Source organism: Hordeum vulgare, chromosome 5H (genome assembly GCF_904849725.1).
Source record: "Hordeum vulgare subsp. vulgare chromosome 5H, MorexV3_pseudomolecules_assembly, whole genome shotgun sequence".
NCBI classification, from domain to species: Eukaryota; Viridiplantae; Streptophyta; class Magnoliopsida; order Poales; family Poaceae; genus Hordeum; species Hordeum vulgare.
Genome location: NC_058522.1, coordinates 394,802,673 through 394,830,330, shown reverse-complemented (window position 1 = coordinate 394,830,330; position 27,658 = coordinate 394,802,673). Strand labels below are relative to the sequence as shown.

The following is a 27,658-nucleotide window of genomic DNA, read 5'->3' as shown; positions in this document are numbered from 1 at the left end:
GTATAGTTGAGTTATATGTGTGGTTACCGAATGTTGTTCGGAGTCCCGGATGAGATCACGGACGTCATGAGGTTTTCTGGAATGGTCCGAAAACGAAGATTGATATATAGGATGACTTCATTTGGTTACCGGAAGGTTTTCGGGCATTACCGGGATTGTGCCGAAAGTGACGAATGGGTTCCGGATGTTCATCGGGAGGGGGGAAACCCATCCGGGAAAGCCCAAAGGGACCTATGCACCAAGAAAGAAAAACCAAAGAAAAGGAAAAAAGGAAGGTGGGAAGGAAGAGAAGGACTCCACTTTCCAATCCTAGTTGGACTAGGATTGGAGTAGGACTCCTCCTCCTCCCTAGCCGGCGCACCCTTGAGGGCTTGGCCCTCAAGGCAAGCCTCCTCCCCCTCCCTCCTATATATAGTGGTGATTTAGGGCTAATTTGAGACAACTTTTGCCACGTGCAACTCAGCTCTAGACACCATAGTTTTACCTCTAGATCGTATTTCTGCGGAGCTCGGGCGGAGCCCTGCAGGAGTAGATTGTCACCACCACCGGAGCGTCATCACGCTGCCGGAGAACTCATCTACTTCTCCGTCTTGCTTTCTGTATCAAGAACGCCGAGATCATCGTCGATCTGTACGTGTGCTGAACGCGGAGGTGCCGTCGTTCGGCACTAGATCGGAGCGGATCGTGGGACGGTTCGTGGGGCGGATCGAGGGACATGAGGACGTTCCACTACATCAACCGCGTTTCTTAACGCTTCCTGCTGTGCGATCTACAAGGGTACGTAGATCCAAATCTCCTCTCATAGATGGACATCACCATGATAGGTCTTCGTGCGCGTAGGAAATTTTTTATTTCCCATGCGACGTTCCCCAACAGTCATCGCCCTCAACATCACCAGGGTCATCATGTATGATCTTGTACCGACATGGAGTGCATACCAGGCATTTATCCATATTCTCATACTTTTCACCGCGGTACAGGATGCATTCATTAATGCATGCATGTATCTTCCGCACATCTAATCCAAGAGGGCAGATAGCCTTCTTTGCTTCGTACGTAGTCTCGGGCAATTCGTTATCCTTTGGAAGCTTCGGCTTCAATATTTTCAGTAACTTCTCAAATCCCTTGTCAGATAAACTAGTTTCTGCCTTCCATTTCAACAGTTCCAGTGTGGTCCGAGCTTTGTGCTGCCATCTTCGCAATTTGGGTACAACAACTTTTTATGATCCTTTAGCATGGCCTCCAATTTCAGCTTCTCCTTTTCTGTATCGCATTCTCTCTTTGCATCAGAAATGGCCCGACCAAGACCATCAGCGGGCTCATCTGATGCTGGTTGTTCTTCACCTCCTTCTTCTTCATTGTCTTCCATTGTAGTATCACTGTATTCTTCTTCATTGTCTTCCATCCTAACCCCTCTTTCTCCGTGCATGGTCCAACAATAATATGTGGGCATGAAACCTCTCTGAAGCAAGTGGAGATGAATGTTTTTCGAGCTAGAGTACTCCTTCACGTTTCGACAGACAACACATGAACAAGGCATAAAATTATCCAATTTGTTTGCCTCAGCCACATCGATAAATTTATGCAGGCCTTTTATAAATCCGGAACCGCGTCGTTCGCCGTACATCCATCGCTTCCGTGCATCGATCTGGCATCATACATGAACAGTGAAATGACCACCGTACATTAACACACGCAATATTTTTGTATCAATTAGAGATGAAAAGTATAAGGTTGCTAACCTCGGTCGAGGGTGCCATTTTGTGTGAACTTAAGTGTGACTCGGGCATTAGTCCCGGTTCGTAATGTACTCCGAAGTGCGTCGGTCACCGTACATCCATTGGCGGTTCATCTCTATTATGAAATTAAGTATATCAAAAAACCATTGCAGAACATATATGACCAAATTAATACAAGTTCATCATCACATTAAAACCAAAGCACAGTAGTGATCAAATGTTATTATTGCAAAAAATAAAGGGAAATGCTTCCTAGCAGGCATCTGATAGCATACGTTTATCATACTGGTCCCACACCGTCGATGCTTCTTTCATCTAATGGCCAAGATTGCTTCCGAAATCGTTTCATTAGTTTCCAAAACAGCCTGATTTTCCACCCATAACTACTCCCGCATTAACCTCACCTGCCAAACCTATCCCATACGTCCCTAGCTAAAAAACATGCATCCCCATCCTCACCACCTGCTCCGCTGCTCCGGACCTCGCCAATCTCATCGCGGCCCGGTTCTCGCCGCCATGAACCGGCCTTCCTTTTTCCCATGAGACTCACCACGCAGGTGCGTCGTCCCATCCAGTTGTTGCGGCCGGCAGTAGCCACGACGCGCATGACGAGCGAGCTCACAGTCTATGGTCGTCCCGGTCATCTACACTCTATTCGGACCCCCGGCGTCCAGGCCACCGGGGCGGAACCTTGCTGGAGTCCATCAAGCGAACGAATCCATCACGCGAGGAACCTAACTAGAGTCGCCCCCACCTCCTCTACATGTAGCATCCTCATCTGACTTAGATAATCCTGCAAAATTTTCATATAGCCATCTCTGATTTCTAACATATCTGTATGTCACGAGTGTCATTTGATGAATTTTGTCTACCTCCGTTGTGTTTTTTTCAATCGATTCATTATTTTTCCCACGTCATTGCGTATTATATGACTTAATCAGAGTAATATCTCTGAATTTGGTATGTACATGACATACATGTGCTTCCTAATTTTGGTTGTAATACGAGTGAGAAGTGAGAAGATCTTTGTTGTGTTTTCCCCCTCTTTGTTGTCTATGTTTCAAGGTTGAAGGGAGCACACATTGTTGGTTGCGCGAGAATCCGCCATGCCATCCTTATCATGACTATCCTCATTATATAGAAAGTATATTGAGATTGCATCTGTACAATGCTTCTAGCTTTTCGTGTTTCATACATACATATAGTACTACTACACCATTGTTGCTTAAACTTTGGTTCATATTTACCATGTCGCTTCTACACCGAGTCCACTTTGCTTCATACATATCAACCCTGTGCTTCTACATTTGTGTTCAGTTATGCTTCAAAGTAAGATGAGTTATACTAAGATAGCACATTGTCATACTTCATACTGATGGTGCTTCCAAATTGTAATTCAGATGCTCCTTTGGTTTAGATAAAATGCTTATAATACCTCCTGCCTCTTTGATCTTATGTTATCAATTGTTCTAACAATTCTCATATTTATCTTTGCTAATGTCTAAAATTTATAGATGTCAGTGCATCAGTGCTAACGAAAGCAATTCAACCATGTTTCAGTTGGTGTTGTCATGGCGGGTGTGCTTTCCATGGTCTTGTTGGCTCGTCACGTACGTCCTCAACATCCTCGTCGAGGTGTTCTTCGATAGTTCCGCTCTTCATTGTGCCATCGTCATCAAGATGAACCACCAGTCCAAAAGAGTGTAAAAAACTCTTGGACCATCTGGACGTGGAAAGATGCGCGACCACTGGTGGTTGGGTTTGTTTTGCGTCGGTGGAATTTGAAGTAACTTATATGGAAGCAAATTTGTAAATCTTTTGAAGCTAACTGTATTTTCTTGGGAAGCAAGTACTACTTTTTGTGCATTGTTTGATGGAAATATTTTTGTTGTTGTTGGAGTCATGACTGATGATACATTTAAAACAATTGTTTGGTCGCATGAAAGATATTTTTTCTTCTCAAACAATACATTGAACACACTTCCTAACTATGACCCAGTTTGGATCATGGGGCTAGAGCTAGTTTGAGCTAGTTGGGGCTCAACTAACCCTTAAAGCATCCAACACATGGGTTAGTTTCCAACGATTGTGACAAGTGAGAAGCAATCTTCAGTTCCATGCAAATCTGACCATATGGAAGCAATTTGATCGAGACAAATAAAAATATAGTCCAAAACAATAAAGGTTACTCTTCGGAAGCAAACCAAACTTAAGCATCGGAAGCGAGGACCATCACGATTGAAAACAACATGGGGTATACAGGAAGCAAACAAAAATAATCCTTATGATTGAAAACTTCGAATGAAAATTTTTTTTAGGAAGCAATGATCCTGTTTGGAAGCAATTTTTAGGAAGCAAGGGTTCTCGTGATTGGAAACAAACAAAATGAGGAAGCAAGGTCCTCATTTTAGGAAGCAATGATGCCTTGATTTTAGGCAGAAATTGTCAGGAAACATATTAATCCTAATTACTACCAAATATGCATGCAAATTGACTCAAGCGGGGGAGTTTACTCGTGGATCCAATGATTTGCATGCTTCCTATTGAATAGCCACAGACTAGTCTGATACATAGCAAACATCTGTAGTGTGATGCCTAGTAGTTCCCTACATAAAGTTCTCTCATAAAACAACATACAACTATGTAAAACATTTAAATGCAACAACAAATGCGATCAAAATCACAACTAAGGTAACAATTGACCAACAGCATAATGATACCAAGCCTCTTTATCAATGGCATATTTTCAAATATTCCTAATATTCAAGCGCATTTCATCCATCTTCAAGCGCATTGCATCCATCTTCAACCGCATCGCATCGATCTTCATCTAGCGATCGTCGATGACATCGGCGACATGCAACTCCAGTTCCATAATCATCTCCTCAATTATTTTCAATTTTTCTTCAAGTATTTGTTTTCTTTTTCAACCAAATTTAACTTTTCGACAAGAATTTCTATGTGGGTTGGAATTTCCAGTTCACATACCTCCTGGATTAAAAAATAGATGTCACGTTGGTCGTCATAATTGTCATAAACACTAAATAAAACAAACAGTTATAAAAGATAATATATACCACATCCGAATCATAGACAGGATGAGGACCGACGGAGGCGGATACCAAAAACATCGCACTATATAATTGTTGGAAATATGCCCTAGAGGCAATAATAAATAAGTTATTATTACATTTCTTTGTTCATGATAATCGTTTATTATCCATGCTACAATTGTATTGATTGGAAACACAATACTTGTGTGGATACATAGACAAAACACTGTCCCTAGTAAGCCTCTAGTTGACTAGCTCGTTGATCAAAGATGGCCAAGGTTTCCTGGCCATAGCCAAGTGTTGTTACTTGATAACGGGATCACATCATTAGGAGAATCATGTGATGGACTAGACCCAAACTAATAGACGTAGCATGTTGATCGTGTCATTTTGTTGCTACTGTTTTCTGCGTGTCAAGTATTTGTTCCTATGACCATGAGATCATATAACTCACTGACACCGGAGGAATGCTTTGTGTGTATCAAACGTCGCAACGTAATTGGGTGACTATAAAGATGCTCTACAGGTATCTCCGAAGGTGTTAGTTGAGTTAGTATGGATCGAGACTGGGATTTGTCACTCCATGTGACGGAGAGGTATCTCGGGGCCCACTCGGTAATACAACATCACACACAAGCCTTGCAAGCAATGTGACTTAGTGTAAGTTGCGGGATCTTTTATTACGGAACGAGTAAAGAGACTTGCCGGTAAACGACATTGAAATAGGTATGCGGATACTGAGGATCGAATCTCGGGCAAGTAACATACCGAAGGACAAAGGGAATGACATACGGGATTATATGAATCCTTGGCACTGAGGTTCAAACGATAAGATCTTCGTAGAATATGTAGGATCCAATATGGGCATCCAGGTCCCGCTATTGGATATTGACCGAGGAGTCACTCGGGTCATGTCTACATAGTTCTCGAACCCGCAGGGTCTGCACACTTAAGGTTCGACGTTGTTTTATGCGTATTTGAGTTATATGGTTGGTTACCGAATGTTGTTCGGAGTCCCGGATGAGATCACGAACGTCACGAGGGTTTCCGTAATGGTCCGAAAACAAAGATTGATATATAGGATGACCTCATTTGATTACCGGAAGGTTTTCGGAGTTACCGGGAATGTACCGGGAATGACGGATGGGTTCCGGGTGTTCACCTGGAGGGGGCAACCCACCCCGGGGAAGCCCATAGGCCTTGGGGGTGGCGCACCAGCCCTTAGTGGGCTGGTGGGACAGCCCAAGAAGGCCCTATGCGCCATAGGAAGAAAATCAAAGAGAAAAGAAAAAAAAAAAGAGGAGGTGGGAAAGGGAAGAAGGACTCCACCTTCCAAACCAAGTTGGATTCGGTTTGGAAGGGGAGACCTTCCCCCCTTTGGCTCAGCCGACCCCCTTGGAGCCCCTTGAGCCCCAAGGCAAAGCTCCCCCTCTTCCCCCCTATATATACGGAGGTTTTAGGGCTGATTTGACACAACTTTGCCACGGCAGCCCGACCACATATCTCCACGGTTTTACCTCTAGATCGCGTTTCTGCGGAGCTCGGGCAGAGCCTTGTTCAGACGAGATCATCACCAACCTCCGGAGCACCGTCACGCTGCCGGAGAACTCTTCTACCTCTCCGTCTCTCTTGCTGGATCAAGAAGGCCGAGATCATCGTCGAGCTGTACGTGTGCTGAACGCGGAGGTGCCGTCCGTTCGGCACTAGATCGTGGGACTGATCGCGGGATAGTTCGCGGGGCGGATCGAGGGACGTGAGGACGTTCCACTACATCAACCGCGTTCACTAACGCTTCTGCTGTACGGTCTACAAGGGTACGTAGATCACACATCCCCTCCCGTAGATGGACATCACCATGATAGGTCTTCGTGCGCGTAGGAAAATTTTTGTTTCCCATGCGACGTTCCCCAACAGTGGCATCATGAGCTAGGTTCATGCGTAGATGTCTTCTCGAGTAGAACACAAAAGTTTTTGTGGGCGGTGATGTGCGTTTTGCTGCCCTCCTTAGTCTTTTCTTGTTTCCACGGTATTGTTGGATTGAAGCGGCTTGGACCGACATTACTCGTACGCTTAGAGAGACTGGTTTCATCGCTACGAGTAACCCCGTTGCTCAAAGATGACTGGCAAGTGTCAGTTTCTCCAACTTTAGTTGAATCGGATTTGACCGAAGAGGTCCTTGTATAAGGTTAAATAGCAATTCATATATCTCCGTTGTGGTGTTTGCGTAAGTAAGATGCGATCCTACTAGATACCCATGGTCACCACGTAAAACATGCAACAACAAAATTAGAGGACGTTTAACTTGTTTTTGCAGGGTATGCTTGTGATGTGATATGGCCAACGATGTGATGTGATATATTGGATGTACGAGATGATCATGTTGTAATAGATAATATCGACTTGCACGTCGATGGTACGGCAACCGGCAGGAGCCATAGGGTTGTCTTTAAACTAACGTTTGTGCTTGCAGATGCGTTTACTATTTTGGTAGGATGTAGCTTTAGTAGTAATAGCATGAGTAGCACGACAACCCCGATGGCGACACGTTGATGGAGATCATGGTGTGACGCCGGTGACAAGAAGATCGTACCGGTGCTTTGGTGATGGAGATCAAGAAGCACGTGATGATGGCCATATCATGTCACTTATGAATTGCATGTGATGTTAATCCTTTATGCACCTTATCTTGCTTAGAGCGACGGTAGCATTATGAGGTGATCTCTCACTGAAATTTCAAGACGAAATTGTGTTCTCCCCGACTGTGCACCGTTGCGACAGTTCTTCATTTCGAGATACCACGTGATGATCGGGTGTGATAGACTCAACGTTCACATACAACGGGTGCAAAACAGTTGCACACGCGGAACACTCGGGTTAAGCTTGACGAGCCTAGCATGTGCAGACGTGGCCTCGAAACACATGATACCGAAAGGTCGAGCATGAATCGTATAGTTGATATGATTAGCATAGAGATGCTTACCACTGAAACTATTCTCGACTCACGTGATGATCGGACTTGAGATAGTGGATTTGGATCATGTACCACTCAAATGACTAGAGAGATGTACTATTTGAGTGGGAGTTCTTAAGTAATATGATTAATTGAACTAATTGTCATGAACATAGTCTAATGGTCTTTGCGAATTACGATGTAGCTTGCGCTTTAGCTCTACTGTTTTTATATGTTCCTAGAGAAAATTTAGTTGAAAGTTGATAGTAGCAAACTTTGAAGAGGATTGTCCTCGTTGCTGCGCAGAAGGCTTATGTCCTTAATGCACCACTCGGTGTGCTGCACCTCGAGCGTCGTCTGTGGATGCTGTGAACATCCGACATACACGTTTTTGATGACTACACAATAGTTCAGTGCAAAATACTTAATGGCTTAGAAGCAAGGCACCGAAGACGTTTTGAAACATCACGGAACATAAGTGATGTTCTAAAGAGATGAAATTGTGATTTCATGCTCGTGCCCTTGTTGAGAGGTACGAGACCTCCGACAAGATTCTTTGTCCACAAAGAAAAGGAGAAAAGCTCAATCGTTGAGCGTGTGCTCAGATTGTCTGAGTATGACAATCACTTGAATCAAGTGGGAGTTAATCTTCTAGATGAGATAGTGATGATTCTCCAAAGTCACTGCCACCAAGCTGTGAGAGCTTCATGATGAACTATAACATATCAAGGATAGATACAATGATCCTTGAGCGATTGGTGATGTTTGACACTGCGAAAGTAGAAATCAAGAAGGAGCATCAATAGTTGATGGTTTGTAAAACCACTAAGTTTCAAGAAAGGCAAGGGCTAGAAGGGATACTTCGTGAAACGGCAAAACAGTTGCTGCACTAATGAAGAGACCCAAGATTAAACCCAAACCCGAGACTAAGTGCTTCTGTAATGAGGGGAACAGTCACTGAGGCGGAGCAACTCTAGATACTTGGTAGATAAGAAGGCTGGCAAAAGTCGAAAGAAGTATATTTGATATACATGATGTTGATGTGTACTTTACTAGTACTCCTAGTAGCATGAGGGTATTGGATACCGGTTCGGTTGCTAAGTGATTAGTAACACGAAATGAAAGCTACGGCATAAACGGAGACTAGCTAAAGGCGAGGTGACAATACGTGTTGGAAGTGTTTCCAAGGTAGATATGATCAAACGTCGCACGCTCCCTCTACCATCGGGATTGGTGTTAAACCTAAATAATTGTTATTTGGTGCTTGCGTTAAGCATGAACATGATTGGATCGTGTTTATTGCAATACGATTATTCATTTAAAGAGAATAATGGTTACTCTATTTTCTTGAATAATCACCTTCAATGGTTTATTGAATCTCGATCGTAGTGTTACACATGTTCATGATATTGGTGCCAAAAGATACGAGGTAATGATGATAGTACCACTTACTTGTGGCACTGCCGCTTGAGTCATGTTGGTATAAATTGCATGAAGAGGCTCCATGCTGATGAATCTTTATACTCACTCGATTTTGAATCACTAGTGACATGCAAATCATACCACATGAGCAAGGCCTTGTTTTCATTGAGATGAAATAAGATAGTAACTTGTTGGAAGTGATACATTTTGATGTATGCAGTCCAATAGGTGCTGAGGCACGCAGTGGATATCATTATGTTCTTACTTCAATGACGATTTGAGTAGATACTAGAGTATTTGCTTAATGAATCACAAGTCTGAAATATTGAAAAGTTCAATTCTGTTTCGGAGTGAAGTTCGTCGTAACAAGAGGATAAACTGTCTACGATATGATCATAGAAATGAATATCTGAGTTACGAGTTTTGGTACGCAGTTAAGACAATGTGGAAATTGTTTCGCAGTTCATGCCGCCTGGAACATCATAGTGTGATGATGTGTCTGAACGTCATAGCCACGCACTATTTGGTATGGTGCATGCTATGATGTCTCTTATCGAATTACCACTATCGTTTATGGGTTATGCATTAGAGACAACCGCATTCACTTTAAATAGGGCACCACGTATTTCCGTTGAGATGACACAGTATAGACTGAAGTTTAGAGAAATCTAAACTGTCGTTTCTTGAAAGTTTGGGGCTTCGACACTTATGTGAAAAAGTTTCAGTCTGATGAGCTCGAACCCAAAGCGGATAAATGCATCTTCATAGGATATCCAAAACAGTTGGGTACATCTCCTATCTCCGATCCGAAAGCAAAGTGTTTGTTTCTAGAAACGGATCCTTTCTCGAGGAAAGGTTTCTCTCGAAAGAATTGAGTGGGAGGGTGGTAGAACTTGATGAGGTTATTGAACCATCACTTCGACCAGTGTGTAGCAGGCCACAGGAAGTTGTTCCTGTGGCGCCTACACCAATTGAAGTGAAAGCTAATGATGGTGATCATCGAGCATCGGATCAAGTTACTACAAGCCTCGTAGGTTGACAAGGTCGCGTACTACTACAGAGTGGTACAGTAACCCTGTCTTGGAGGTCATGTTGTTGAGCAACAGTGAACCTACGAGTTATGGAGAAAGCAATGGTGGGCCCAGATTCCGACAAATGGCTGAAAGCCATGAAATCCGAGAGAGGATCCATGTATGAAAACAAAGTGTAGACTTTGGAAGAACTACTTGATGGTCATAGGACTATTGAGTAAAGATGGATCTTTAAAAGGAAGACAGACAATGATGGTGATAAGTCACTATTAAGAAAAGCTCGACTTGTCGCAAAGATGTTTCCGACAAGATCAAACAGTTGACTATGATGAGACCTTCTCACTCATAGCGATGCTAAAAGTCTGTTAGAATTATGTTAGTAGTTGCTGCATTATTTATGAAATATTGCACGTAGGATGTCAAAACATTGTTTACTCGACGGTTTCCTTGAGCAAACATTGTATGTGATACAACCAGGAGGTTTTGTCGATCCTAAAGATACTAGCAAGTATGCAAGCTCCAGTGATCCTTCAATGGACTGGTGCAAGCATCTCGGAGTTGGAATATACACTTTGATGAGATGATCAAAGATTTTGGGTTTGTACAAGGTTTATGAGAAACTTGTATTTCCAAAGAAGTGAGTGGGAGCACTATAGAATTTCTGATAAGTATATGTGGTTGACATATTGTGGATCAGAAGTATTGTAGAATTTCTGTAAAGCATACAAGGTTGTTTGAAAAGAGTTTTTCAAAGGAATACCTGGATTGCGCTACTTGAACGTTGAGCATCAAAGATCTATGGAGATAGATCAAAAGCGCTTAATGGAAGTTTCAACAAGATGCATGCCTTGACAAGATTTTGAAGGAGTTCAAAATAGATCACCAAAGAAGGAGTTCTTGGTTGAGTTGTAAGGTGTGAATTTGAGTAAGACTCAAAACCCGACCCCAGCAGAATAAAGAGAATATACGAAGGTCGTCTTCTATGCCTTGGCCATAGAATCTGAAGTATGCCATGCTGGGTACCGCACCTGATGTGTGCCTTGACTCAAAGTCTGTTGAGAGGTACAGAGAGTGATCCATGATTGAATCACTGACAGCGGTCAAAATTTATCCTTGGTAACTGATGGACTAAGGAATTTTTCTCGATTATGGAGGTGGTTAAAGAGTTCGTCGTAAAGGGTTACGTCGATGCAAGCTTTGACACTAATCCGAATAACTATGAGTAGTGAAACGGATTCGTATAGTAGAGTAGATATTTGGAGTATTTCAGAATAGCACATAGTAGCAGCATCTATAAGATGACATAAAGATTTGTAAAGAACACACGGATCTGAAAGTTTCAGAACCGTTGACTAAAACTTCTCTCTCGAGCAAAACGTGATCAGACCCCATAACTATATGGGTGTTGGATTCGTTGGAATCACATGGTGATGTGAACTAGATTATTGACTCTAGTGCAAGTGGGAGACTGTTGGAAATATGCCCTAGAGGCAATAATAAATTAGTTATTATTATATTTCTTTGTTCATGATAATCGTTTATTATCCATGCTATAATTGTATTGATTAGAAACACAATACTTGTGTGGATACATAGACAAAACACTGTCCCTAGTAAGCCTCTAGTTGACTAGCTCGTTGATCAAAGATGGCCAAGGTTTCCTGGCCATAGCCAAGTGTTGTTACTTGATAACGGGATCACATCATTAGGAGAATCATGTGATGGACTAGACCCAAACTAATAGACGTAGCATGTTGATCGAGTCATTTTGTTGCTACTGTTTTCTGCGTGTCAAGTATTTGTTCCTATGACCATGAGATCATATAACTCACTGACACCGGAGGAATGCTTTGTGTGTATCAAACGTCGCAACGTAACTGGGTGACTATAAAGATGCTCTACAGGTATCTCCGAAGGTGTTAGTTGAGTTAGTATGGATCGAGACTGGGATTTGTCACTCCGTGTGACGGAGAGGTATCTCGGGGCCCACTCGGTAATACAACATCACACACAAGCCTTGCAAGCAATGTGACTTAGTGTAAGTTGCGGGATCTTGTATTACGGAACGAGTAAAGAGACTTGCCGGTAAAAGAGATTGAAATAGGTATGCGGATACTGAGGATCGAATCTCGGGCAAGTAACATACCGAAGGACAAAGGGAATGACATACGGGATTATATGAATCCTTGGCACTGAGGTTCAAACGATAAGATCTTCGTAGAATATGTAGGATCCAATATGGGCATCCAGGTCCCTCTATTGGATATTGACCGAGGAGTCACTCGGGTCGTGTCTACCTAGTTCTCGAACCCGCAGGGTCTGCACACTTAAGGTTCGACGTTGCTTTATGTGTATTTGAGTTATATGGTTGGTTACCGAATGTTGTTCGGAGTCCCGGATGAGATCACGGACGTCACGAGGGTTTCCGGAATGGTCCGGAAACGAAGATTGATATATAGGATGACCTCATTTGATTACCGGAAGGTTTTCGGAGTTACCGGGAATGTACCGGGAATGACGAATGGGTTCCGGGTGTTCACCGGGGGGGCAACCCACCCCGGGGAAGCCCATAGGCCTTGGGGGTGGCACACCAGCCCTTAGTGGGCTGGTGGGACAGCCCAAGAAGGCCCTATGCGCCATAGGAAGAAAATCAAAGAGAAAAAAAAGAGGAGGTGGGAAAGGGAAGAAGGACTCCACCTTCCAAACCAAGTCGGATTCGGTTTGGAAGGGGAGACCTTCCCTCCTTTGGCTCGGCCGACCCCCTTGGGGCCCCTTGAGCCCCAAGGCAAGGCTCCCCCTCTTTCCCGTATATATACGGAGGTTTTTGGGCTGATTTGACACAACTTTGCCACGGCAGCCCGACCACATATCTCCACGGTTTTACCTCTAGATCGCGTTTCTGCGGAGCTCGGCCGGAGCCCTGCTGAGACGAGATCATCACCAACCTCCGGAGCGTCGTCACGCTGCCAGAGAACTCTTCTACCTCTCTGTCTCTCTTGCTGGATCAAGAAGGCCGAGATCATCGTCGAGCTGTACATGTGCTGAACGCGGAGGTGCCGTCCGTTCGGCACTAGATCGTGGGACTGATCGCGGGACGGTTCGCGGGGCGGATCGAGGGGCGTGAGGACGTTCCACTACATCAACCGCGTTCACTAACGCTTCTGCTGTACGGTCTACAAGGGTACGTAGATCACACATCCCCTCTCATAGATGGACATCACCATGATAGGTCTTCGTGCGCGTAGGAAAATTTTTGTTTCCCATGCTACGTTCCCCAACAATAATAACAAAAAATAATGAAAGTAAGTAATTTATACAAGTATGTATCTAAATCATACAAGTAAGAAAAAAAATTCTTTTAAAAAGAAGACAAGAACAAGAGGCTCATCACGGTGGTGCTCGCGACGAGATCGGCGGGGGCGATCGACAAAGGTGAGGACAGGCACGGGACGGCACCCTGCACATGTGCAGACTCTAAGAAGTTCATTTAAGCATTTGAAATGAGATAAACTAGCAATGACAGATGAAAGGATGAAGTAGCTAACCTTTTAAAACACTTGTGCGGTTGGTGCACGGCTAAACCTAGACAAATATTGAGGAAAATGGAGCTTGGAGGTCAAGCTTCGAGAGGAGAAAGCTTAAGTAGTGTGGCTCGGGCATTTCATCGAACATCTCATGTGCATGAACTAGAGTGGCAAGAGCATGGCATGGACACACCTCAACAGCCAAAAAACAGAGGAGAGGGTCGGCACAGGCGATGGTTTATATAGGCAACACTTTAGTCCCGGTTTTTATCTAAAACCGGGACTAATACCCTACCCTTTAGTCCCAGTTCTTGCCACAAACCGGGACTAATGCTTCGCGGCAAGCCACGTGGCAGTTTCTCGATCTTTAGTCCCGGGTTTTTCCTCGAACCGGGACTAATGAGGTGAACCGAACCGGAAACAATGCCACGGCAAACCGAACCGGGACCAATGCCTCGCATTGGTCCCGGGTTTCGTTTGAACCGGGACTAATGGTCTTTCGGCCCTCGGCCGAAAGACCCTTTTTCTACTTGTTTTACAACCGTGCGGCTGGTTATTTAATTAGTTATTAATTAAATAACCAAGTTAGTTGGGCTAATGGATCTTTTCAACCCGCTAAGGGTCACTCGACACGTGGCAGCCAAACAAGTTGGGGGAAACTACACCTGGTAGTACATCAAATTTGTTATATATATAGGATGTATTTTTTCATACATATATACTGTGACGCCCCGATAAATTAAGCTACAATAAACCTACGCTAATGATGTCACTTACTGTGATTCTCTATCGTTGATATCGCGTTAGTTCAAAACAATTGGAATTCGAAATTTGAAAAAAAAATCAAACGGGGAAAGATTCGAATACAATACGGTTGGATGAATTATAAAAATCCCCTATATGACTTATTAAAACAAATCGGGCATTTTTAAACATTGTTAAAGCCCTATATATTTGAAAGAGAAACCATAAAAATAAATAATAAAAGAAAGTATTAAAAAAATGAAAAAGAATATATAAAAAAGATTTTAAAAATTAATGATAAAAAAAAGAAAACAAAACCCCGTGGCCCAACTCGGCCAAAACTGGCCGAGCCGGCCACCCCCATTCGGTCCACCCCCCCCAGGGTATAAAGCCCCTCACGGGGCTAACCCTAATCCCCCCCGTCGCCCCACTCCTCACTCTGGCCGCCGCTAGAACCCTCCCGCTCGCTCGCCCTGGGCTCTCGCTCTCCCCCTGGCCCCACCAACCGCAAGGGAACCCCCCCACCTACCGAGACCCTCCCTCTCTCTCTCGGTCTCTCACCTACCGAGACCCCCTCCCCACGACAGCCCCCACTCTCGGCCTCCCTCCTACTCCCAGACCGACACCACCCCAACCACCGAGAGCCCCAAATCCCCCCCCCCTTGTCGGCCTTCCTCCCCACGGGCCCCTGCCACCCTCCCGCCGGCGGCCTCCACCTCTGCCTCCCCATCCCCAGGAGCCCCATCCCCGTCGGCGACCCCTCCCTCCCGCTCGATCCAGGAGGGATCGAGCAGGGAGGTCTCCCTCTTCCCGCCGGCCTCACGGAGGCGCCGTCACCGTCGTCCGCATCCCGGCCGGCCCCGGCGTCCCCTTCCTCCGGCGCCTCCCCGTCACCAACCGTGCCACTGCCACCACGCGCGTCTTCCTCCACGCCGTCTCCTCCACGCCTCCCGAGAACTCCGGCTTCACCGGGCCTTCACATCAACACCGGTGAGCCCCCTTTCGGGCTCCTCCCACTGTCTCTTTTGTTGCCTCGTCCCGGTTCCATTCCGGCAAACGGTGCTCCGTTCCGACGTCATGGTGCTCGTGTAGGTGTAGGTGTAGATAGCCCCCTCTCTCTCTGTTGAGATGAGAGAGATGTACACACAGATGCGAGTGAGGTTGGAGATGAGATGTGAGAAAAAGAAAAAAATAGAATGATGTATTTGTGTACGTATGTATGTATTAGATGCCGTATGTATTTTATATGTATGAGATGTACGTATGTATGTATATATGTATGTAGGTATAGGGAGAAATACTTTATGTTTAATATGTGTATGTGGCTACTGCCACTTATCGGTGGGGCCAAACCTCCACACCCACTTACACGGAGGCCCACACGCTTTTAAAAAAGTGAAAATTAAAATATAAAAATAAAAATATGTTTTTTATTAAATAAATAAATAGATATATTATTGAATTAATTAGTTAATTAATTAAATGGGTAATCAGAATAATTAGAGTATGACACGTGGGTCCCCCACTAAATTAATTTGATTAATTACTATTTAATCTTAATTAAAAACTTGTGTCTATGACGCTTGAGACCCACTCGTCAGTTGACCACACAACTGCTGATGTCAACATGACATCATGCTGATGTTTTTAATTGCTTTTAATCAATTTATTTAAATATGTTTTTAATTCCTAAATAATTAATAAAACTTTAAAAATTAATATAAAATAATCCGTAAGTCAGATCAAAATACTTTCAACATTAAAGTTGATCAGCAGAACGAGACGAACCAGGATACACGGTCCATTCCTTTGTCACACGTTCCTAGCATAGCAAACATGGAACATTTCCATCGTTTCCAGTCTGACAGGTAGTAGCCAGAGACCCGGAAAATATCGTTTGATATTCTTCCGACCCGTCTATGACGGATGTTGGTGCGTTAGCTCATGTCTAGCCTGCATCTTGCCATGTCATGCATCGTGTCGCATGTGTTGCTGTTATTTATTGTTTCTTCCCCCTCTTCTTACCGGTAGACCCCGAGGCTGACGCTGCTGCCGGGTACATCTACGACCCTGCCGATCAGTCATTTGTCACAGAGCAGCAAGGCAAGCAACCCCCCCCCTCCTTGATTATTCCTATATCGCCTATGTCTTCCTTCCTACTGCTTGCATTAGTATTTTGCTACTGTTGTAGTTAGTTTCTATATCTGATGCATAGCCTATTTTTGATGAACTGCTACTTTCAATACTGTACTTTAAATCTGCTCAGTTTAGGTGGAGCGGTCATCCCCTCTGATCCCGTAGTCCAATTGCCCGCTTTGCTTTCAAATCTCGATCCCTGATCGACGAGCCAGACCCGACACCTCACATACACCCCTCTTAGTTGTACGACGCTATAGAGATACTATCGAGTATCGAGGGTGACACCTCGCTAAGTACTCCTCATGATATCTCTGTAGTATAGCTAGTCGGTCGTGGTTATCGAGGGTGATTCCTCTTTCACCATTCCCGGCGATGCCTCTGTCGTGCAACCCCTCAAGTGTGGGACCTCCGAGGGTGATTCCTCTAAGTCCACCTTGACGGATACATCGTTGAGAATCCAACGAGGGTGATACCTCGGATTCCCCCCGATGTTACAACCACACAGTTACTCGACCATGATACTGGGATCATTGGTGATTAGATGTTAGACGGGTGGATTCCCACAAGATTGTGTTGATGGCCTAACTAAAAGGATAATGGATTTGGGTATTTGATCTGGGTTGGTCGGAAGGCCTTATTACGCACTAACCGTCTGTGTGGGAAGAATTATGGGTACTCGACGTCGCAGTATCAGCCGAAGCTCTTCAGACGTTAGCGATGTAGCGGCACGCGCCCGAGTGGTCCCGAGATGCATCGCGCTTGTGATTAAGGGGTGCTAGGACTGACCTCGGCCGCCCTCGCATCGTGCAGGAGCGCGGAGGGGAAGTGGGGCCATGAACCCTTTGCGCTTAGGATTTAGACCGGCGGGCTGGCCTCTCTGCGGAGCTTAGGTGGGGCTGCGACGTGTCGATATTCCGAGGCCGGGCATGACCCAAAAAAGTGTGTCCGGCCAGAGTGTTATCGAGCGTGACGGGACATGTGGTGCACCCCTGCAGGGATGAAAATTAACTATTCGGATAGTCGTGTCCACGGTTACAGAACGACTTGGAGTTGTGCCCTGATCTTATACAACTACAATTGTTACTTAAATGGAACTAGTTGCCTCAGGATTGCTTCCTCGCAGGGAGTCGAGGGAGGATCTCTGGGCGTGACCTCACTTTAATACTGCTGCAACAATATGACTATTAATTGTGGCACCTTGCTCTATTCTTGTCTATTGCTGCAAGACCCTGAAGATGCTAGTCTTCGATAGGACTAGGCCTTCTCTCTCTATTCTCGCATTGCTGCAGTCAGTCCACATATAACCATCCCCCTTCTTTGATACTGATGCATACTTAGCATAGTTCTGATGTAAGTCTTGCGAGTACTTTGGATGAGTACTCACCGTTGCTTTGCTCCCCCTTTGTCCCTTTGATCCGTTGCTGCGACCAGATGATGGAGCCCAGGAGTGGAGTTTCCTGCCGATGTCTGTCATCCCGATGGTTTCTTCTTCATGGAGGCCGCTGAAGATAGGAGTAGTTTAGGAGGTTCCCAGGCAAGAGGCCTTGCCTCGTTCGATCGTGTTTGTTTTGTGCTATCCTTCTCTAAGGCACCCCCATGTGTTATGTCTGTACTCGGATATTTGTTGCTTCCGCTGACTCGTGTGTATATCGAACTTCTGTATTCTAGCCCTCGAGGCCCCTGGCTTGTAATATGAAGCTTGTATTATTTATTTGTGTCTAGAGTTGTGTTGTGATATCTTTCCGTGAGTCCTTGGTTTTGATCGTACGCATTTGCGTGTATGATTAGCGTACGATTAAACTGAGGGCGTCACATATACCTAGATGGGAGTAGGATTCTCTACAATAGCTCGCCACAGAACTAGTTAAGGTTTTCTACCGTGTCAAAGTTTTCAAAAATTCTGAAAAAAATACTGAAACACCACACCTATAATATAACATGATCCATGGACAGGATTGAAGAAATACAACTTTATGTGTCCTAGACAAAAAAAACAAGTAGGTTAGTATATATTTTATGTCAGCGCAAGCTGAAATTCTTGTTTTTTTGGCGAGAACACATAAATGCATTTTTTCAAAATCCCGTCACTGGATCATCTTGTTACATTAGAAAGATGCTACACTATTTATTTCATTTTTTTTATAACTTTTAAACCGTTAAAAGCTTAGTCAGCCTAAACAAGTTCTGTGACAAGCTACGGTAGACACAATTTTACCTAGATGATCAAAAATATACAGAGGTCGTGCTTGGGCCTGAAGACGCAGCACGCAGGCCGGCACGTCATGGCCCGATTGCTAAATGTGTCCTTACGGGCCATGCTTGTGTCGTGTCACGCTGTCTGTTCGGCCAGATCTGATCATGAGTTATATATTACTTCCTTCGTATCAAAATATAAGACGTTTTTGACACTTATAAAATTTAAATAATATATTTTCAATCTTACACAAAAAAAATCAAGGCACAAAATTTATATTCTTGTCAATCTAGCAATATGTGTGGATCTTTTTTAATCTGAAAAGAGGAAGTATGCGTTACATAGTTCTGGATTCCAATTCCAGGCCAGAACTCAATAGCCAACAGACCACGCGCATATCACTTTAAAAAGATGTAAAAAAAAGAGGACGCAAGGATTAGAGCTTACAACCTTGGATTTAAGGTGACTGCGTCAGACCACTAGATCAGACAAGTCTAGGTGATTTGTAAGAACTCAAAGCCTTGTTCACATATGAAAATATTTTTGTGAAAAATCAAAACATTTCCTGAAAATTGTGATTTATTTTATGATATGCCAAATAATTTTGCAAACAGGAATATTTTGGAAAATGCTGAACATTTGTTTTTGAAATAGAACATTTTTAAAATGATGAACATTTTTTAAAACGGGAACATTTTCTAAAATTTCAAAATCAAAGCTGGAAAGGTGAACATTAAACTCCCGAACAAAATTCGAAAAGAGGAACGTATTTTGAAATTTGTGAACATTTTTTTAAAATTGGAACATTTTTTCAAAACTCCTGAAAAAATGAAAATGTGAACAATTTATAAAATTTGTGAACAATTTTTCTAAATGATAACGTTTTTAACATGTGAACATATTTGAAATTGTGAAGAAAACTTTGAAAATGCAAACATTTTCTGAAATTGTGAACAAAATTTAGAAAATGAGAATATCTTTTTAAATTGCTGAACATTTTTCGGAATAACAATATTTTTAGAAAATGTGAACAAATTTTGAAAAGGAGAGAATTTTTTAAAATTCTGTGCAATATTTGAAGTTTTTGAACAAAATAAACAGGAAAAAAAGGAAACATGAAAAGCGAAAAAAGAAAGAAAAGGGAAAATAAAAAACCCAAAAACCCAGAAGTGAAAACCAATAAGAAAAAAACCCGGTTCAGGAACCTTCTAGAAGGCTTCCAAAATAAGTAAAATACTGTATAGGAAAAAAAAACTTCGTTAGCAATTGGGCCGGCCCACTGCATCCTTCGCTCGTACAAAGCGTCGACACTACGACGCAGTGAGCCGCGCATAGGGTTTTCCCCGAACCCTAGCCGCACTCTGCTCTCAGTTCCTCTCCCCGGTGGCCTTCTTCCGCCACCATCCCCGCCGGCGGCAGCCTGCGAGTTCTATGCCTGGTTTCCTCGAAAGAGGGGAGACAACATATTAGCCCGTCGCCGCCGCTTCCTGGAGTTGCATATCGCTGCCGCCTGCCGCTGCCGGTTCCCCCATTAAGAACTCCTCAATCGAGGTCAAACCCTCGAGGGTTCATCATGGCCCCGTCAGATTGCGCAATACTCCCGACAAGAGACAGTCGCATCTTCCGCTTACGGGTAAGATTCTCGTCGCCCGAGGGTCCCCGTTCTGGCTGGGTTGTATCGGACACCGTCGTTGCTGGATGCAGATGCGCCGTTGTTTACCATCCTCGACATTGGAGCCCCGAAATCATGGTCGACATCACAATGCTGAATAACCACGTTCTGGAGGGCGATGCCAAGTTGTCTATGTCTATACACATGGTTTTACTCGACAAGACAGGTTCACCAGCGCCTTCCATGGGGAGGTCCAAAAAGAACTCTCTCGGATTTAACACTCTGATAGCAAGGAGGGATGATGTCAAGGCGAACTGTGTGGTCGACGACTACTTTGTGGTGTTGTGCTCCGTGGACATCAACTGGATACCTCCAACTTCGTCGCTGGAGCAGGAGCTCCCGAGTTTGGGTCATGATCTTGCCATCATGTGGGATAAACAAGACCTCACCGATGTTTCCTTCGATGTTGGCGGGGAGAGCTTCAGCGCACATCGCCTCGTGCTCGCTACCCGATCGCCAGTCTTCAGAGCAGAGCTCTATGGCCTGATGGCTGAGAGCAAGATGGCATCTATCACCATCCATGACATGGAGGCCTCTACCTTCAGAACTATGCTCCATTACATATATCATGGTTCGCTGCCTGATGCTGGCAAGGTGGATGTTTCTTCCATCATGGCACAGTGTCAGCATCTGCTTGTAGCCGCTGATAGGTATGGGGTGGAGGGGCTAAAGAAGATCTGTGAGGACAAGCTATGTTGCAATGGTATCACGACAGACACTGTGGTTTCAATGTTGGAACTTGGGGAGGCCCATGTCTGCCCCAAACTCAAAGCCAGGTGCTTTGATTTCCTCACTGATAGTGACAATTTCAAGATGGTCGGAACGTCAAGTGAGTACCTCCGTTTGATGCAGAACTTTCCGACTCTTTTGGTTGAAGTACGGAATAGGTTCAAGATAGCGCATGGAAAACCGACCATCGTGGAACCGGGTTCTAACAAGAAAACTAGAGTAAACCAGAATATATTAGGCATGATGACGGAATGTTGATACAGGAATGTTTGGTTACTCCAAGCCTGTTACATTGGCGTTCCCTTCGTCGACTATCCTTTGTACTTAGTACTACTAGTTTGCAGTAGAGTACTCCTAGTGTAGCTATCATGGCTTCAGGTTATCGTTCAGTTTCTAGAGAAGACATCCAACAATTGTATCCCAGTTGTATGTTGTTCTTCTGTGCCTGTTTTATCTAGCCTTTCAGTTTAAGCAACAATGGCAAGTTGAAACGAAAATTTATGCTATATTTGTCATATTATTGGCGGAATTTCTCTGGCCACAACCTTTTATGTCCGACCTGCACACGACACTGTGATCCTGTTTCTCATTTTGAAGTAGCAATTTGATCCACGTCGGACAAGTATCGTGAAAAAATCATCAGGCGCCTAGCACTACTATATTATTGAGGGCAAGTGGGAACAGCTTATAATTCTCTTATTTTTACAGTCGGCAGCGGTTAAGTTTGGCTGTTCTTTCTTTCAGTACTTGATCGAAGTTACTTTGGCTGTTGATGCAACTGGCATCAAGCTATTGACTGCTTGGGATGAACAGCACATATTCATATACCAGTGTCCTCCTTCCTCCAATATTCTCACTTATCTTGTGTTTCTTACCACTGGAATTCACTGATCTTTCAAAGCTGTGCCCTGGTTGGCCTGCCTTGACAGTGTATAGATCAAGCCCAGCAACTACATATTAGTTGCCAGCATATCTGGTCCTTGGTTAGGACAAAGGTGCGACAAGCTTGCTGCCAACAACTCGGAGCTTTATGTATTGGACTGCGGCACATCCTCATCGACGGAGGGGAATGAACGCTGCTTGTCTATGGCTAGCAGAAGCTGTGGTTTTAACAATGAGATAAAGGTCCCAAAGAGAGAAATATCAAGTATGTGAACGCTGATGCTAAATTACCCCTGTTACAGAATTCCTACGTCCTGCATACTGAGCATAAAAACAGAGTAAAAGTATAAGGGATCTCTGAAATTCCATACAACCGTACTACTTCTGCAACAATTTCAAAAGGGTCATAGGGGTGGGCATCTGCCAAATTCCCATCGTTTTCTCTATATACCAAACTCCCTTCGTTTTCTCTGTATACTCCAGACACCAACCACACCACGTTAATATCGACGCTCACCCAGTCACTGCCCATACCACATCAACCACAGCACGTTAATATCGAAGCTCACCCAATCACTGCCCCTACCACATCAACAGTACATTACTTCCTCTGGACGGAAATCACCGGTACTTCATTCGGTCTGCACAGTTTCATTACTGGCTTCTATGCACAATAGATGCAGTTAATGGAATGGATCAGATGATATGGCAACTCAAGGCCGAAGCCAACCACAACACAAGTTGAACATTGCCCCACTAGATAGTCTCACATATCAAATTGACATATTACCAGAATTATATCAAAACCAAAGAGTACATGTCTCTTATAACAAACTGAGATGATACCAAAACCATATCTGCAGCCATAATACATACACATCGCTTTAACTAATTCAAATTGTTTTTCGACAGGTACAACACCAGGTATCATTATTTCGTGTTTTGATACAATCCAGCTAGAGAACAAATCTAACTCTCCCCGGATTGTTTGAGCGCTGCCAAACATGCCTCCTTACATAATACTCATCGACCATCTTCGCAGATCTATCATTATGATTAGGATGCCAACACTATCTTCAACTACCAAACGTGCCTGAAATAATCCAACCATGTGCTGTATTAGACAGTTGTACCGAATCAGAGTATATGGCAACTGCAGTTCTTCCCAGTACTAAACAGTAGAAATTACTGAAGCATGAGTTTTCTTTTTAAGAATGCATCCCATATAAACCATAACTACGGAAAAACTATCACAGTATTGCAGCACTGACCCAGTTATGAGACCAACAGGCCAAGTCAAGATTATATACTCTGAACATAGCATTTTGATGTAGATCATCGAAAGAACAGATACAATATGTGAGAACATGAGAAATAGGCAACCTTGCTAAGCCTAGAATTTTCTACCACAAAACGGCACTAAAAATGTGCCGAAGGTAGAGAAACGCTGATGCAGAAAGAGATAAGGATACTGAATGCACCAAAACATTGGTGAAGAATACAACCAAGAGTATGATTAAAATTGGACAGTACACAAGTATAAAACCCAAGGAACAGGAGAACAACATATACACACAGAATTTTGTCTAGATGAATCCATATGGTAAGTTAGTATGAAGCCATGCTCTTAGTACTACTATGATCAAATTCTTTGATGCGGATAGCAAAAGTATGTGAGAAGCAAAATACCAGACTGGAAGGAACAAAGAATGTAAGTCTGAGACTGATAGTTATAAAGTTCTAAAACTCAATACGAAGTAAACAAATAAACAAGAGTTGTGAGAAGAAAGCCGAAGAACTAAAATGGATATGCAAAACATCAGACAGAAGCATAAAAAGCATACAGAACAAATGATGAATGGGACAAATAAATAGACAAACCTATAGAACACAGAAAACCATGTGACCTTTATGTTATTGGCGAAATGCAGTTCAGTTACAATGTCATGTTGTCATATGATCAGGCCATTTTCGTGTACGGTGCTCTACAAAATCGGGCTGCAAAGTAAGCATGCCCTTGAAGTTCAAGGTGACTTGTTGCGAAGCAAACAAACTAAGACACCACATGAACAATATATTGATTTCAGACGTTCAGCTTGGAGATAACTTTTTTTCCATTTAGAGATATCCTTCAAGCAAGACATTGTCTTGCCATTTCTTTATGAGGACAAAATTTGCAACACCCCATTGTAGAAATAATATGGTAATGAAGGGATCTACAACCAAAGAGCTCGCGTTCTGCTGCACACTACCTTGCATTTTAACCATCGTTGCATATTATGTTCTATTAATCAGGTTCTCAAAGTAATCAGCGGTAACTTTACACAGAAAACAAACTGTCACAAACAAATGACTGTAGATTATTACTGAGAAAACATTGCACACACGATAACCCTCTCAAAACTTAGCCAGTAGTGGCCTACCAGATTCAAAGAGTGTTCAAGGTCACACACTTCCACTAGCAGGTATAGTACATATTCCCTTATGAAGAAAAACAGGATATAACAAGAACAGCTAAAGGCCATATACCTATGTATGTGTCCATCCGAGCACATCTAAAGCAGTCAAGCGAACAGCATTGCGGAAAGAGTCTCAGTGCTGCGACCACTGGATGCTCTTGATGTCGATGCCTGCCTTAGCCATCTCATAGAGTGGACTCATCTCACGGAGCTTAAGCACCTGATGGACAGTGAGCTCAGTTGCTCTGTCCACCTCTTCCTCGGTGGTGAAGCGGCCCATGCCAAAGCGAATGGAGGTGTGTGCCATGTCCTCATCCACACCAAGCGCCCTGAGCACATAGGAAGGCTCCAGACTAGCACTGGTGCATGCACTGCCACTTGACACAGCCACCTCCTTCAGCCCCATCAGCAAGCTCTCGCCCTCGACATACGCAAATGACAAGTTTAGGTTGCCCGCGTAACGGTGCTCCATGCTACCGTTGATGACAACATCATCAACCTTGGAACGGATGCCATCAAGCAGACGCTGCTGCAGAGCGCTAACTCGCCTCTCATCGTAGTCCATCTCTTTGGCTGCAATTTCGCAGGCAGCACCAAATCCTACAACAATGGGCGTTGGCACCGTGCCACTGCGGATACCCCGCTCCTGGCCACCTCCACTCATCTGTGGCTCCACACGAATGCGAGGGCGGCGGCGCAGGTAGAGCGCACCCACACCCTTGGGTCCATAAATCTTGTGCGCGGACAGTGACATGAGTCCAATCCCCATCTGGTTGACATCAATTGGGATCTTCCCGAGAGCCTGCGCGGCGTCTGTGTGGAAGGGCACGCCCTTCTCGCGGCAGATGCGGCCAATCTCCTCGAGCGGCTGGACAACGCCGATCTCGTTGTTGACGGCCATGACGGAGACGAGCCCGGTGTCGGGGCGGATGGCATCGGCGAGCTGTGCGACGTCAATGAGGCCGTCGGGGCGAACGGGGAGGTAGGTGACCTCGAAGCCCTCTTGCTGGAGGTACCTGCAGGAGTCGAGGACGCACTTGTGCTCGGTCTGGGTGGTGATGACGTGGCGGCGGCGGTCGCGGTAGAAGTGCATGACGCCCTTGACGGCGATGTTGTTGCACTCGGTGGCGCCCGAGGTGAAGAAGATCTCCCTGGGGTCGGCGCCGATGAGCCTCGCGACGCTCGCGCGGGCCTCCTCGACGGCGGCGTCCGACTCCCAGCCGTAGAGGTGGGTGCGGGAGTGCGGGTTGCCGTAGCGGGAGAGGTAGAAGGGGAGCATGGCGTCGAGCACCCGCGGGTCGACGGGCGTGGTCGCCTGCATGTCCAGGTAGAGCGGCCGGCCGGAGATGCGCACGCCCTTGATGGTGATGGCGTCGTCCTCCTCCTCCGCGGCGGGGGCGTCGGCCGGCAGGGCTGCCGTGGAGAGGGCGCGGGCGGGTGTGGGGGCGGGGGAAGAGGGGAGGCGGCCGCCGCGGCGGAGGAAGAGGGGGAGGAGGCGGCGGGGGAGGGCCATGGGTGGGGAGAGGTAGGGTTCAGGGGCGCCGCCGCGCTGCTCCCGTTTCTGCGGAAGGGCGATTTGGGGAAAATGGTTACGCGGAGACGAGACGGGGAGGGTTTGCGGCCTTGGGGTTGGGGTAGCGTCGACGTGGTGGTGGATAGGCGGTGGAAGGCCTGGCTAGGGAAGTTGGGCACGCAACGAGCCAACGAACCGCATCCTGATGAGCCCATCGCTGTCACGAGGTCACGCGCCGGTTCGTTCCAGGTTCTCTTGCGGTGGGAGTGCTCTCGGCAAGAGTGATCCATGTCAGTATTTGTTTGGATTATCGCAGACAGAAAAACCGATCCAACGCATTGATAGTTGCAAAGTTATCTTTGTCTTTTGATGAGACAGTGATTATTGTTTTGATGGAGTAGACTTTTTAACGATCCAATTACGAACGCATGAGGACGTCGTGCTTCAGCAATCGTTAAACCAACTTCGAGGTTATTGATCACGCCGGAGCACGATCATTCTTACCACGAGGGTCTGTTTCCTGCATGTAAACGAAGAACAAGCAAGAAACTAAGATTGTAATCTGGATATTGCGAATATAAGAGGAAAGTTTTATTGATGAAAGTGGGGTTTTGTGACGCCTTTGTCTAGTCGTGGAACATAAACGAAGAACGCGAAGTTGCAGCTATGATGACCTTGTAATCTAAACAAAACCAAAGCTTAAACGGCGCCTTAAGGATTGTATATATGGGGGAATAGAGGAGGAATTTCGTGACCCTTTGGAGGAAGGGTCTGAAATCGACCCTAACTCAGTTTTTGACACATACGGACTCTAAAATAGCAAATAATATGGTATTTCGAAATTACATGGGCTTGTCCCAAAATAAGATGGTGCGACACCTATATGGCGAAATTTATAAAGTGGTGTCTTGAATATTCGTCCAAACCTTCATGCTCTCCTTATGGTGCCTTCAAAGTGCGGAAATCGTCAATGGAAGCTCCATTGTTCTTTCCCACGCGTGCACCTTCTTCTCTATGCTTGATCCCGCTCCAATGGATATACTTCTTGTTCATGCTAGGCCCTTCATTCATAAGTACAATAAAGTATCTAACTTTGGCAGCATCATATCTTCATGAACATTGGAAGGATTTCCAAAAAACAAAAGTACATGTTAATTCAATTGGCGTGCGCGAGCTCTAGTAACTGGTCCAGTATGTATAACAATTGGGGTTGTGGGTGTAACAATGGTGTTGATGTCCTCATCATCCTCCCTTTCTTGAACTGAAGTTGTCCTCGATAGAAGCTCATCTTCCTCACCCAAATATGGCTTCAAATCTGCAATGTTAAAAGTGGGACTAACCCCAAAATATGCACGCAACTCAAGTCTATATGCATTATCATTTATTTTCTCTAACACCTTAAATGACCATGAGAGATCGATAATAGGTGTCTAGAGGGGGGTGAATAGACTACTTGCACAAATTAAAATCCTAGCCTTTTCCCAATTTAAGGTTTGCAGATTTTAGCGATTCTAACAAGTCTAGTGCATCCTACACAGGCTAGTCAACAAATATGGCAGCGGAAAATAAAGACTTTGCACATGAAGTAAGGAGTAGAATTTAGGAAG

At 44.7% G+C, this 27,658-nt stretch overlaps 2 protein-coding genes across 2 annotated transcripts; one reads left to right on the top strand and one right to left on the bottom strand.

Moving 5' to 3' along the window:
* Positions 1-20,129: 20,129 nt before the first annotated feature.
* On the top strand, positions 20,130-21,726 carry LOC123395077 (BTB/POZ and MATH domain-containing protein 1-like). Its single transcript, XM_045090008.1, has one exon. It carries the CDS (start codon positions 20,370-20,372, stop codon positions 21,453-21,455), a length of 1,086 nt encoding a protein of 361 aa, XP_044945943.1. The 5' UTR covers positions 20,130-20,369; the 3' UTR covers positions 21,456-21,726.
* A 1,114-nt stretch (positions 21,727-22,840) lies between these two features.
* On the bottom strand, positions 22,841-26,152 carry LOC123452432 (cysteine desulfurase, mitochondrial). The gene is made up of 2 exons (XM_045129079.1): positions 24,609-26,152; positions 22,841-23,172 (listed from the first exon to the last, which is right to left on the bottom strand). The coding sequence occupies exon 1, from the start codon at positions 26,049-26,051 to the stop codon at positions 24,672-24,674; it is 1,380 nt and encodes a 459-aa protein (XP_044985014.1). The 5' UTR covers positions 26,052-26,152; the 3' UTR covers positions 22,841-23,172; positions 24,609-24,671.
* Between the last annotated feature and the right edge of the window lie 1,506 nt (positions 26,153-27,658).